This window comes from Vespula pensylvanica, chromosome 2, assembly GCF_014466175.1.
Source record: "Vespula pensylvanica isolate Volc-1 chromosome 2, ASM1446617v1, whole genome shotgun sequence".
NCBI classification, from domain to species: Eukaryota; Metazoa; Arthropoda; class Insecta; order Hymenoptera; family Vespidae; genus Vespula; species Vespula pensylvanica.
In genome coordinates, this window is record NC_057686.1 from 10,963,256 (window position 1) to 10,978,255 (window position 15,000).

General features: G+C 43.7%; 1 protein-coding gene across 3 annotated transcripts in view; it reads right to left on the reverse strand.

The window, feature by feature from the left end:
* LOC122627233 (nucleolar protein 4-like) overlaps positions 1–11,092 on the reverse strand; it is a 52,193-nt gene extending 41,101 nt beyond the window's left edge. Inside the window, exon 1 of one of the 3 annotated variants that reach the window (XM_043808228.1) lies at positions 9,326–11,092. Coding sequence is in view for 2 of the 3 variants with exons in the window: in XM_043808225.1 (XP_043664160.1) it covers positions 5,777–5,864 (88 nt within the window). In the remaining variant the exon portion in view is untranslated. Of the gene's footprint in view, positions 1–5,776; positions 6,224–8,964; positions 9,069–9,325 lie in introns of those variants that run through there. The other 2 variants (XM_043808226.1, XM_043808225.1) reach the window with 2 other exon arrangements.
* Between the last annotated feature and the right edge of the window lie 3,908 nt (positions 11,093–15,000).

Below are 15,000 nucleotides of genomic sequence, written 5' to 3' on the forward strand. Positions count from 1 at the left end.
TCTCTCTCTCTCTCTCTCTCTCTCTCTCTCTCTCTCTCGTTCTTCCTGGCTCTATTCCGAGCGAGTATTGTTATTGTTCTCGTCGTCGTCCCGGGAAGAGTGCAGAGAAAGAGCTAGAAATATGGCACACCTCAACGAAATAATCCGTTTCCCTTAATCTCGTAAACTGGTTAAAATCTAGAAGACGAGATGGATTCGTTTGTTTTCGAAAACATGATTTTCTTCCACCGTGTTCACCGTTATATTCACCAAGGATGTCGACGTTGAGAAATCTCTCTTTTTCTCTCTCTCTCTTTCTCTCTCTCTCTTTCTCTCTCTCTCTCTTTCTCGTTGGCGTTCTCATTACTATTATTATATCAAATTCGGTGAAAGAGTAACGTTAGTCGCGTGTGTAAATGAGACGTAAACGGATAATTTATCCTCTTTAGGTAGTTACATGGATAACTTGAAGATTCTCTTTCTCTCTATTTTCTAATATCTCCGTCTTCATCGAGTGCGTTCCAAAGTCGAAAGGCAAGAGAGAACGATTCTCGTTGCACGATCGCGTTATCTACGCACATGAATAATGAAGATGATCCGACCAGAGTATAATTATCAACGAGAGTGCACCACGTTCGACCTCGGATCCTCGAACGAATCCAGAATCTTCTCGGTGTAATTGACGATTTCGAAGGAGAACGGAGAATATTTGGATATTTTCGGAAAACGAATTTAATTGCGACCCCACGGAAGGAAGAGATATATTCTATCTTTGGTTAGAGAGTTTCCTTCGACCAATCCCTTAGTACTCCCTTCCGTTCGTATTACATCTTAGCCCTTCGCCTTAGAAGCCAGTTCACGTCGATTATCCGTTATTAACTTTCAATGCGGAGAAGACGCGTCCAAAAGCTCTTTTCCTTGTCCTAGGTTCAGGATCGCAAATGTCTGGGATACGTAATCGAATTTCTCCCTCTCTATCTCTCTCTCTCTCTCTTTCTCTTTCTCTTTCTATATATATATATATATATATATATGTATGTATGTATGTATATATATATATATATAACTCCATCCCTCTTTCTCCATAGAACTAATTGACTTGGTGACTAATTCGAAGTAGCGCGCAAAGCTCTTATAAAAATTTAACGATTCACCTGATTTGCCAGTCTTCTTAACTGACAGCTCGAACGTTGAGTAGGTAAAATAGAAAGGGAGAAAAGGAAGAATTAGACTCCGTCTCTCTCTCTCTCTCTCTCTCTCTCTCTCTCTCTCTCTCTCTTTCTCTATCCCTATCTCTTCTATATCTCTCTCTTTTTCTCTTTCTTTCATTTTGACTCCATATACGTAATTGAATTATAGCTGATTTTATCCCTTTTCGTATTGCAACATCTGTATTCCTCGATCGATCATAAATCAAAAGGAAAGATATCGATTTGATTTCGCTCTTATTTAATCCATCTTCGACTTCGTGAAATGGGTCAGAAGACAAATTGGTCCAAGTTTGGCCACATGAGAGGGGGAAAAAAAGAAAAGGGAGATAAAAAATAAAAAGAAATAAATGATTAAAAAAAGAAATGAGAAAGAAAGGAAAAGGGGAAAGTAGGTAAACTTTTTCAAGCAGATCTCGATCGTCGGATTCGTTCCATACTTTAACTAGACTCGCTTTAAAGAATTACAAACAATCGCGTCACCAGGTAGGCATTTCATCGACCGTTGCAAGTCGAAACGCGAATAAGGCAGGTCAGGTTAGAACCTTTCCTGTCTCCGACCTTCGTACGGGCGATGACTCAAACAAAGCGGTACACACAAACTTCTACGACCGACAGCTTTACGTTAAAAAGAGAACGCGTATCCCGTTTTGATAACTATCATAAATTTACCGTGTTTTTCTTCGATAAAAAACGATTGAATGAAATTTAAAGGAAAGACGTAAACGTTCCGTAAAATCGAATTTCGATTTTTCTTTAGCGATAAAAGAAAATAATTAAAAGCGAAGACATAAAAAGGATGCAAAATTCCTTTCGCAATTATTACTATCAACGAAAATGAAATATCCTACTAAATACAACGGATTCGAATCGTATCGTTGAGATTCGAATATCCACGCGGTAGTTCTCGTCGCTTTAGAACGCTTAAAATCCGTGTCGGAGGAAACATTTCGCGCGGGTAGCCGTGGCGAGTATGGTCGACAATAAAAACTCCGAAAAATCAACGATACACCCTATCCACGGGTATAGAGCGCAAACAAATTGGACGACGGACTCTGTGAAAAAAAAAAAAAAGAAAAAAGAGACAAAAAACTAGCTCGAGTCCATCGGATCTCGGTTCCCCGTTTCCTCCCTCCCTGTTTCTCTTTCACGCACACTCATTCTTCTATCTCTTGCCCCCCTTTTCCCACTTCTCCGGTCATCTCTCGTTCGCACGATGGTCTTTGGTCGAGTTATCCGCACTTTTGTATGGTATGTATCGTACACGTGTACATATATATATATATGTGTGTGTGTGTGTGTGTGTGATACGTAATATGTGATCGTTGAGAAAGAACGCAAGAGATTCAATTTGAGTGTGTAGATATATATGTGTGTATATATATATATATATATATATATATATATATATGTATATGTATGAAACGACACAACGTATTGCAACGCGACAATGACGACGAGGAACGACGACGGCGTCGATGGCGGTGTACCTTGACACGGATGGCTCTCTGAATCAGCCGACAGCTAGCAACAAACATCACCTCGCTATCAACTCACGCCTACCACCTATATACGAAGTCGCAGCGTTCGTATAGTTGGGCGTACGTGTATACTCCCTGCCTATGCTCTTTCTTTTTCTCTTTCTCTTTCTCTTTCTCTTTCTCTTTCTCTTTCTCTTTCTCTCCATCCTTGTTGCACGACAGGATAGCATTCGACAAACGAGAGGGCAACGTCGATAAGCAATATCGTTCGTTCCGAATGGTCGACTCATCTCGCTAATTTCATAAAAGACGAAAAGAAAAACGGAGAAAGAGAGAGAAAGGGTGGGAGGGAGGTAGGGAGGAAGAAAGAGAGTAATATCGAAGTATGCGAAAGGAACGATGAGAGATCGTTTAAATCAGATCGAAAGATATCGATCATAGGAAATCATTTGCTGAGAATTATCGATAGAAGTTTTGACGAGACGAACGAAACGAGAATTCTGAATGACTAGAATGATTCTTATTTGTTTGAGGATGAATAATACTCGAGATAAAATATCCGTGCATATCTTTCTTCGATATGATCATTTGAAGGTGAATGACGAATAAAGTATAAAGATGATCGATCTGATATCGGAGAAGTTCCGAAAATTTCCAAGATTAGCTTTCGTCGAATGACGAAAAGAAAGCCAGAGACAAGAGATAGATACGTCATGCGTACGTATAAACAACACGCGTTCCCTAAAGGACTCCCTGCCCTTGATATATGTACTGTATACACATATATGTGTGTTTACGTGCGTATGTGTGCATATGGACATATAGATATAACACACTCTATATCTACAGATACGTATGTACACAAGTGTAGTAGTCATTTGAAGGATGCCTGGAAAGACAGGAAATGTTTGGACGGACGTATTTGGAACGCGCTGTACTCGACGGCCGACAGGGAAAAGCAGCCTCGAAATGGGGTGAGACGAGAGTACTGGGGTGGCTCCAAAGGGAATGAGAGAAAGAGAAGAGAAGGACTGTTTCTATCTCTCTTCTTTTTCCTATTTCTCTTTCTCTCTTCATCTCCCTTCCTTTTTACGTTTCCTGCATCTCTCTCTCTCTCTCTCTCTCTCTCTCTCTCTCTCTCTCTCTCTCTCTCTCTCTCTTTCTATCTCCCTTCCTTTTTACGTTTCCTGTATCTCTCTTTCTCTCTCTCTCACTTACTTTTCCCATTCCTGTTTATTTCTCTTTCTATCTTTCTCTCACTCTTTCTCTCACACATTCACTGACTCTTTTTCTCTCTTTCTCTTTTTCTCCAGGTTTCTCGTTTGCTACAAGCGGACGAGCTCGCCGTTGCACCCTTATATTGTCGGTTCCAGGCACGACTATACCTGATCTTATGGGAAATCCATACTGGCCCTTACTTCGGTGGGAATATGGGGGGTGGCTCGCACCCTTCGTTGTATCTCACTCTTATCCCCTGTACAACGTGGCGTCGTCTTTTGCGCACCCCCTCTTTTTTGTATCCTCCCCTACGTCAACGCGTATGAAACGAAGAGAGAAAGTTCTTCTGTGTTCTGCGATAATCCCAGAATGGCAAATGATTCGCTTTTTCTTTTTTCTGTTTTTTTTTTTCTTTTTCTTTCTTTTCCATTTTTCCTTTTAATCGACATCAAGCAAAAACGCATAGAATGAAGAAAAAGAAATGAAAAAAGAAAAAATCGAGATCAGCTAGCTAGCTAACTTTCCTTCGAAATTAAAAGAGAAAATTTTCAGATTTTGTTTCTTTATATTTTTTAAACGGAAGAAAAGGAAAGGAGAGAGAGAAAGAGAGAGAGGTCACGAATGCATTTCTTGCTTCTCGCGAGAATCCCGGCGCGAAACCATAGAAAATCGGCAAAGATTACCGTTAAAATGAGCAGTCGGCTCTCGTCGTGGCAGCCGCCAAACCGACGACGAGAGACTTCCCGCGTACCGTAATTTAATCCTTTAACGAGAGAATCGCACGCCTCATTAGCGATCCGGATTCTCGTGCGCTTCTGAAAGCATCGACCGCATCATCATCATCATCATCTTTTTCTTCTTCTCATACTTATTCGTTATCCTCGTGTCCCCTTCTTCGTCGTTTGAGCGAGACGAGAGAGACGACTTTCTCGAATACACCTAAGGTACGAAACGATATATATTTTTTCTTTCTTTTTCCTCTCTCTCTCTCTCTCTCTCTCTCTCTCTCTCTCTCTTTCTCTCCCCTCTCTTCGCCGTCCACGCTTCGACGCTTCGAACTTCAATGTCCGTTCGGGAACATCTATTTTTTCTTGTTTTTTTTTTTTTAATTTTTTACCTGCCCTCCCCGCACTCCTCTCATCATACATATAAACGACGGAGGTTCTTCGATTTCGAAATATAACACGTAACGTGTCGTCTCTTTCATCGACCGATAATTCGATTAATCGATACGTGCTTAACAAAGTTAATTATAATGCGATTAATACGTTATTAGACCACGTTTCATTCGATAACCGTGGATCCGGAGAAAGAAATTAAGTTGGATTAGATACGTACGTAAGGTGCACTTATACTGATTAAAAAAAGGAGAGAAGATGAAGGGGCGGGAAGGAAAGGGAGGAGAAGGGAAGGAAAGGGATTCGTGGTGTACTCGCAACGGGAACGCTTTCAACGTCTTAATATTTTTTCTCTCGGATCCTCTCATTTTTTCCAATCTTCCGTACCAGTTGATCTTTTTTAAACGAAAGTAGGATTTTCTATATTTGAGTATTATAATATCAATATATATATATATATATATATATATATATATATAAGACATAAAACATATATATCTACACACATATGTATAAAACACACACACATATATATATAAAACATTCGTTTTGTTTCATGGCGTTAGCTATAGAAATCATTTTTAATATCTTTTTCGTCACGAGAAATCACAATCGTTTCTCAGCTTTTATCGAGTGAAAAGGAAAAGTAAAACGATTCGACCTTCGAAGATCCGCCGGATAAACCTTCGACTAGTCGCGATAGTTGCCACAACTTGGTAGAACGAGCACGATTAACGTCGATAGCGTTAAAATCGCCATTGAAAATATTTACCAAGTTTTTTTAACTCGAAAACTGGTGACGCGTGAAAACCATTTAACGCGTTATTACGTTCGCATCGATAAGTATATCCTTTGCGCATGCTTTATCTTTTCATTGAATCCGAATCAAAACCTTTGTCTTTTTTTCTTCAAGAAGAATATTGATTAGATGAAGACGAGCTACCGAGAAAAGCAGACAGAGATAGAGATAGAGAGAGAAAGAGAAAAAGAGAGAGAATAAAAAAGTGTTAAATTCAGAGCGACGAGGACGCGTACGCGACTAAGTCAAGAAGAGAAATGAATAGAAACGTAAACGAGTACGAAGAACGTGGGCGATCTCGAAAGAAAGACAGAGAGAAAGAAAAGAGAGAGAGAGATACGATACACGGAAGAAGGATCGAAGATGGATCGTGAATGATTCGACGGTAGAGGAAGTAAGAAAGAGAACGAATGAGTAAAATAAAGAAAGAATGAATCAGAGAGAGAGAGAGAGAGAGAGAGAGAGAGAAAGAGAGAGAGAGAGAGAGTTAGAGAAAGGAAAAGAGGATAGAAAGAGAAAGAAAGATTCCACTGCCGGTGGAAAAATATAACCTGTTGGAACGCAAAAGAGCGAGAGAGGAATGCGCGGGCGCGCGACGGAGAGAGATAATGGACCGAAAGGAAGAGGATGAAAGAGAGACAGATAGATAGAGAAAGAGAAGAAGAGAGAAAGAGAAAGAGAGAGGGAGAGAGAGAGAGAGAGAGAGAGAGAAAGGTTGGAAGATAGTGGGGGAACATGAAGAGAAAAAGAGACATGCTCGAAGAGGGAGAGCGATGGAAAAAGGGTGAGAGAGAACGAGAGAAAGAGAAAGAGAGAGGGAGAGAGAGAAAGAGAAAGAGAGAGAAGGAACGTGCGCGTCCCGAACCTACCTCAACTCTAAACTCAACTTTCGCGACTCGATTCCGATCGGATCGATCTTTTCGATTCGCGTGCGACTTTAATACTTCCAATCAGCCGGTCCGCGTGTGTTTATATTTTTTCAAACCCCCTTCTCTCGTTTCCATCCCTCTTTTACTCCCTACTCCCACGAACGCGTTTTTATCTCTTTTTCCCCCTTTTTTTTCTTTCTTTTTTTTTTTTTTTTAAACGCACCTATTTTGTATGCCATGCGACTCAGGTTCGGCGCTGTTAAATGGACCGAAAAATTCATCGGCTTTAGAGAAGAAAAGGAAACAGGGGACGTTCTCTCTCTCTCTCTCTCTCTCTCTCTCTTCTTTCTCACTCTTTCTTTCTTTCTTTCTTTTCTCAAGCCCCCAAACGAAATCGTATACGTGAAATCGAGCGTACTCGCCCCAGCCGTGGCAAGCGGCCCGAAGTTGAACACGTGCCGAACGGTGCTACTACTAAACTTCCGGACTTGACTTTGACGGCAATCGAAGAAAGAAGGAAGGACATAGACGCGAGAAAGAGAAGAGAAAAGAAAAAGAGAAAAGAGAGAGACTGTAGTAGACGAAACTTTCTTTTTTTTCGATTTTGTTTTATGATTTTGTTTACGTTTTTTTTTTGTTTTTTCCGTTTTGTTTTCTTTTCTATTCTCTTTTTATTCAGCAACACGGAACGGTGAGTAATTGATACTCTCCGGATAAATAAACGCTTCGATAATCACCAGCGACTCTATACCAGCCAAAAGATTCGGACGTATTTTTCTATCGCTTTTATTATATTTATTCTCGTCTTTTTCATCATTCGTGATCGAAAAGTCGAATCATTCTTTAAATTGCGATCTCAACCAATCGTACTACGTAGATACGAAATATAAATGTGTGCGTATTCTGTGTATGGTACAATGCACGTAATAAGAGTCGCGATCTTGGCCGTCAAACGCGTCGATTATAACCGCGCGTTAATTAGAAGCAGCCTCGGAAAGCTTCGTGTTTCGATATAGCGAGATAGAGAGAAAGAGAGAGAAAGAGAGAGAGAGAGAGAGAGAGAGAGAGAGAGAAAGAAAGAGAGAAAAAGAGAGAAAGGAAATTATAGATAGTCGTTCTCTTTTTCTCACATAACACGTGTTCGATCGAAGTCGATCGAAAGAGCAACGCGATCCGTCGTCGATGGGATTACGTCTGCACGATGATATATCTAATTCTAATCTCTGACTTCTACGACGATCAAGGAGAAAAAATCGGTTGAGATAACGGCGATGACGATTTGTTCGATATTACCGCGTAATTGTTGTTCCATTTTTCTTAAGCAGATACATTCGAATAAACAAGGGAAAAAATCGATCGGTCCGATCAGTAAAATTTAACTTTTCGAGATCGGTCCTTTCGACCTCTCAAAAAAGCGCGTTTCACGTGCAATAGAAAGAGAAGGAGAATGAGAAGAAAGATAGTACGAGGAGTACGGATTAAACAACTCTTTCAATTAAAACTACTATACCATTTGTCTCTACTCCCCTTTTCCTCTCCAGAAAGGGAAAAGGTGCCATGGAATAATGAGTTTCGTAACGAGCCGCTGTTCTCTCTCTCTCTCTCTCTCTCTCTCTCTCTCTCTCTCTTTCTCTCTCTTTCTCTTTCCGCTCTTCCTCTCTCTTTCTCCGAGAACGAAAGACACAAGGGCAAAAAGAGAACGTTCTCTGTAAAAAAAAAGAAAAAAAAAAAAAAGGAAACAAAAAAACTCGGAAGCGCATAGGTTTTTCGTGCACGCGCGTAGAGAAAGAAACATTTTTTATTGTTTTTCTTTCTCTTTTATTATCTCTTTCTTTCTTTCTTTCTTTCTTTCTTTCTTTTTACGTAATCATCAATCGAAAGGACAACGGAGTTCCTCGCGAGAAAGAGAGAACGAAGCACGGAAATGAAGATAGTTGAATCAAAACTAAAGCTCGTTCGTAAAATAGATAAAAAATGAAGAGAAAGCTGAAGAAGAAAGGTGGGGGGCTGACGGGTGAAGGGGCGTAAGGGAGGAGGATGGAGGAGGATGGAGGAGGGTGGAGGAGGATGGAGGAGGACGCGGAGAAGAGACAGGGGAATAAAGGGGTGGGATGGAAAGGGGAGGGGAAGGGAGAGACGATCGAAAAGCAAACTCGATCGCGAATCGAGTCAGCTCGTTCGCAGAACGCGTGCACGAGTAAGTACGTACATACATACATACATACGTCGTCGCGTTGAAAGAAAGAAAGAAGTCGATCACGTGGTTCCAATGCCGATCTCCATTAGACTCACCTTGTGGTGCTGCATGATGGCAGTGGCCTTTCGCTTCGCGGACATATTCAGAAGCGATGCGTCCTCTTTCTCTCTCTCTCGCTCTCTCTCTCTCTCTCTCTCTCTCTCTCTCTCTCTCGCACACACACACACACAGCCCTCTCTTTCTATCTCTATCACTCAATGTGCGTATGTGTGTGGATATATATATAGATATATGTTCGTGTGTGTGTATGGTGTCTTTCTGTATGTGTATCTCTCTCTCTCTCTCTCTTTCTCTCTCTCTCTCTCTCTCTCTCTCTCTCTCTCTCTCTCTTTCAGCGAACGGAGTAAAAAAGGTCTCTTTCTCTCGCGTGCAGCCTCTCTTCAACTCCTCTCGTACCTTCTCCCCTTCGCCGAGTGCCTTCCGTCTCTCTTCGCCGCTATCTTTCCTCGTCTTTCTCCCTTTTGCGGGAGGAGCGCACCCACCCGCGTCAACTTTAACCACGACGACGAAGATTCTCCCTCGGTAGGATCGAACGGAGAGGAAAGCAACGAGAATCGTCCGAATCGTTTCTTCTTTTTTCTTCTTTTTCTTCTTCTTCTTCCTCTACTTCTTCCTTCTTCTTTTCTCTCTTTTTATACCACGTTTCTCTCTCTCTCTCTCTCTCTCTCTCTCTCTCTTTCTCTCTCTCGTTCTTTCTCTTTCGCACACTTTAACGCATCGCGCGATCTTCCTTTCACGCACAACTCTGACGTTGATATCACGTAGCAAAGTTCGACGCTTGGTTCTCCGTCTATCTAGCTATCTTTCTCTCTCTCTCTCTCTCTCTCTCTTTTTCTATGCTCCCCCTTCTTCTTTTCTCTCTTCTGTCGTGTTCTCTATCTATCTTTCTCTTTCCTCTATCTCTCAACTAACACACACGCACTATCTGTCCGCTCGAATCCGTCATTGTCCACCACGGTAGCGTCACAAAAGCGTATGAGAAGTTCTCTTTCTCTCCCACTCTTTCTCTCTTTCTCTCCCTCTCTGTCTCTTTCTCTATCTTCTGCGAAAGAGGAGTAAAAGGAGTAGGCGGCCGACGTAGGACGACGACACGATCGAGCCGCGCACGCACACACGCCGCGGCGAACTTATCCGGCGCGAAGAGCAGCAACGTGTATATATCCGCGATCCACGATCAGCTGGTCTCTCTCCTCCGCGAGATCCTCCAACGTGATATATTCTCGCTCTCTCTCTTTCTCTCTCTCTCTCTCTCGCTAGTCTCTCTATCTTTCTCTCGGTACCTCCACCACCTTCGAACTACGTACGCACGTATGTACTTCGTATATACTACGTATTTCGAGCGGAAAAATGTCGTGGCGTGCGTTCTCTCCGCTCGTCGTGTTTCCTTTCTAAAGCTTACGGAGTTACGGCAGAGACTTGTATTTGTGTATGAGTGAGTGATTGTATTCTCTGTGTATATGTGTGTGTGTCATGAGAAGAGCGTAGGTTGGAACGCAGAAACAAGGTTACTCTATGTCTCGTCGTCGAAGGCCGATCCTCTCGTTACATGCTGCACGTTAAAAAAAGCTCTCTCTTTCTTTCTCTCTCTCTCTCTCTCTTTCTCTATCTATTTATCTCTCTCTCTCTCTCTCTCTCTCTCTCTCTCTCTCTCTCTCTCTCTCTATCTCTATCTCTCTTTCACCTTTGGAAAGCTCTATCTCTCACTTTCTCGCTTTACGCGTTCGTGGAATCTTCTTTTTCTTTTTTCTCCCCACTCTCTATATTCCTGTTTATCCGTCTGTCTGTCTGTCCTCCCTCTCTATCAGCGCGTCTTTTCACCTCTCGTCAGAGTCCAAATCGCGCGCGCGAGTGACGATAAGTAAGCGGCAGCACGAAAAAGGATGACAGGCGTGAGCAGAACGCGGTGCGAGCCGCGATTCCCTCTCCTTATCTCTTTCTTTCTTTCTTTCTCTTTATTTCTCCTCTCTCTCTCTCTATATATATATATATATCATATATATCTCTCTTTCTTTTTCTCTTTCTCTCTCTATCTCTATCTCTATATCTCTCTTTCTCTCTCCTCTCTTTCTTCTCAAAGCTCGAGGTGAGAAAGCGACGGTACGCTCCTAGATGAAATCACAGAACGTCCTCGCATCACGAGCGCTCACGGCGAACTGGCGACTGGCGACGCGCTGGCGACCCCCTCTCCTCTCTTACCCCCCTCCTCCGCCACCTCGCCCTCCACCACCTCCACTGCCTCAACCTCCTTCACCACCTCCACCTCCGACTCACTCGTCGCCGCCGCCGCGCACTCCTACTCCGCCCCTCCGTCCTGCCGCTCCCGTTCCCCTATCGCTGTCTCTCTCTCATTCCCACTTTCATACTATCTATGTCTCCCCCCTCTCTCTCTTTCTCTCTCTTTTGCGTGCTCGCTCGATCTCCCGACGCCTCTCTGACCCAACCACGAGGCAACTCATCTCTCTCTCTCTCGTTCACCAACTATACTCCCCTCTCTACTCGCCGCGCCCTTTCAGGACTCTCGCGTCCTTCTCTCCCTCAACCGAGCTCCCCATCGTTCCCTTTCTCTCTCTCTCTCTCTCTCTCTCTCTCTCTCTCTCTCTCGTTCTCACCCCTTTCGATCCTCTCTTCGCTAGGTACCTCTCTCACTTCAACGAACCCTCCTTTCCCCACACTTGCCTTCCCTATCCTCCTCCTGGCGCCCACATCGTTCCTCTCCGCTCCTCTCTCTTTACCCCCCGCCCCACCTCTCGACGACCCTCGACCCTCCCCACCAACTAAGCGGCACTACTACCACGAGCGGCACCAGCGAAGCCGAGTAGAGCGTGTATACCACTGCCGTAGTAGACGACGGTGGTGACGGTAAGGTAGGGTCTGTCACTGTCAGAACGCCGTCCTCTTCCTCTCTACCCTCCCACCTTTACCTCCTTCTCCTCTTTCTCTTCTTCCTCATCCTCATCGTAGTCCTTCTCATCGTGGGGTCCGCACCGCTGGACGGGACGGGTAGGAAAGGACGCGTTTGAAGGCTCGTAAGGGGTCGACCAGGGTGAAGGGTGGACGGTGAGGGACGTACAGGGGTGCGGACGATGGACAGGGAAGGGCAGAGACCAAGGGCTGCGTTTTCTCTTTCTCTCCTCTCCTCTCTCTCTCTCTCTCTCCTTCTCTCTTTCTCTATCTCTCCCTAGAACCAACTTCCATGGGTGTGCTAGGTATAGGTATATGTACGCTTAGAAGGGTACGAGCTCCTATGGCTCCTCACTCCCCTCTCCCACCCCCTCCCCTCTTCAGCCCCTCCTCACGTGTTCTGTACTCCTATCTCTACGTCTCTACGTACGTACCTGCATTACCGCTTCTGTTCTCTCTTCTCTCTTTTCTTTTTTCTTTCTCTTTTTCTTCTTCTTCTTCTTCTTCTTCTTCTTCGGTGTCATCGCCTCTGTGATATCGTTACGCGTGTATAACTCCCATGCACACGTTCGTACATTTCTTCGTTTGCACTCTACCGGATCCCGAGATATCGTCGATCTTCTTAGAAACGGTGAAAAAGAGGGGGAAAGAAAGAGAGAGAGAGAGAGAGAGAGAGAGAGAAGCTTGCGTTTTTCTTTCTCTTAATCTACACCTTTGACCCTTTCTCTTTCTCTCCTCTTTCACCCTTTCTCGCATACCAATGAGAAAAATTACGCTCGGAAAATAGGTCGTTCTATGTAAGCGACCCGCTCCCAACATTCACATATTCCAAGAGCCGAACTTCTCTGCATTAGGCGATCTTTTCCCTTCCGCTCAGTTGTTATATACAAGAAATTGTTGTTTATTCGACATTGTTGTTTCCACAGGTTTACTCGTAAGTCGTAAATCGACGTTCACGTTAGATATCACTCCAGTGAAATTCTATACTGGTATTCTGGCTCGTACTATTTTGAAAAATGAAAAATAAAAACAAAGAGAAAGAGAGAGGGGGAGACAGAGAGAAAGAGAGAGAAAGAGAGAAAGAAAGAAAGAAAGAATGTAAACAATTCTCGTTCCGTAGCAAGGAACGCTTCTAATTCCATCGACTCTCTCGAAATACGACTGCTAGAACGGCAAATTCGTTCGGCCGTATCGTACGCGATAACGATCTAAGCAACAGTTTGTTCCTAGGGGGTAGAAAACTTCGGCTAACGCAAGGAACGACCGAGAAAAAAAGGTCTTCGAACTTTCCGGCGAAAGTAAAACGATATCCGATCGTCTCGTCGCTTTCGATTCTATACGCACACACAAACATACACACAGTGGCGCGCGCGCACGCCTACGTACACACACATATACGTATGATATATATATACACATATATACATACATACACACATACCTATATACGCGAACACAGGCGACACAGGCTATCATCGAGATGCAAGACGTGTATTTTCTCTTGAAACGAAAAATGTTCTCTACGAAAGTGGAGTAGTAGCGGCAGCGACGTTCGTTTCGTTCAAAATGCTTTACTGGACTATAGCGGAAAGATGAGAGCGAGGTAGGTGGTTATGTAAGAAAGCCGCGCGGGATCCTTGGTGAGGTGTAATAATTCATCGACGAATAATACACGCTCGTCGACCACTCGCTGCCGTCGACTTAGACTTCTATTAGTAACACAAATACGTGAATACCAGGCGGCCCCTCTATTTCTCTTTCTCTCTCTCTTTCTCTTTCTCTCTCTTCTCTCTCTCTCTCTCTCTCCCTTGCTCTTTTCCATAATGCCGGTGTACACACACACACACACACAAACACACACACATACGTACATTGCGATGATGTATCGACTCAGGTATATATGGCCACGCTTTTAACGCGCCGAGAAATGTACGGGAACACTTGTGTGTCCTCGACGTCGTCGTCGTCGTCGTCGTCGTCGTCGTCGTCGTCGTCGTCGTCGTCGTCGTCGGTTCAGAACAAAGGCACCCGGACGTGTTCTACGAACCTATCACCCCTACCAAGAACTCCAAAACGATTCTCCTTCTCTGCTCCGTGTCTCTGTTTTCACAGTTAAGAAACAAATATAATAGTCTCCATAGTTTAAATGTAAATCGATTAATAAGATAATTCGTAAGATATAGATATTATTGCGTTGGGAAAAGGAAGACGTAGATTAACATCGAAATAAGCAGGTAGTACAGATACACGAACATGCGACCTATACATGCATCTCAGAAAACTTTTCTATGAATCATCGCCCACGTCCGTATTCATCTCATCTTCAAGAACGCGTCATCTCCCTCCGTTCAGGAGTTTCCGAATCAATCCCACTATCCGTGTTAACCTCTCGTATGATACACGATCAAAAAGAAAAGAGGAAGAAAAAAAAAGAAAGGGAAAATAAAAAAGAAGGAAAAATGAAAATATGCCCACGTACATCTAGATAATCCCAGTACGAATGAAAAGAGAAAAATGGTAGCGCGAATATACGCTATTCTTGCGTTCCTATCCAGTCACCGACGGTGTCATCGTCGCAAGAGACACCAAAGTGTAGTACATATACCTATATATATATATATACCTATATATGTATGTATGTATGTATATATATATATATGTACTTGCATAGGTGCATGTACGCGTCTTCATAAGAGAAGAACACATATCTATGTATATAGATACGTATAACGTTGCTGGTGTCATCTCGCGAGCGAACAAAGTCCACTCGGCATTAGACGACATCCTTGCTTTCTGAAGCCTTGGGCGGTGCTCCCCTACTACCCTTTGCCGGCACCCCTATGGATCTCTCTCTCTCTCTCTCTCTCTCTTTCTCTTTCTCTTTCTATCTTTCTCTTTCTCTCCATCTTTCCACTGGCCGTGTTTCTCTCATTCCCTAGAGCAGCACCGTGGCAGCAGCCCCTGCCTGCCAGTTCTCTCTTTCTCCTCTCCTCTCCTCTCCACTCCTCTCTCTCCTCTCTCGTTTCTTCTCCCTTCGCTTGAGCCCCAAGCCTTCCCTCTCCTCTTCACCCCTCCCCCACAGTAGACCACCCGTCCACCCATCCGTCCGTCCGTCCGTCCGTCCGTTCGTTCGTTCGTTCGTTCGTTCGTTCGTCCGTCCGTCCGCCCTC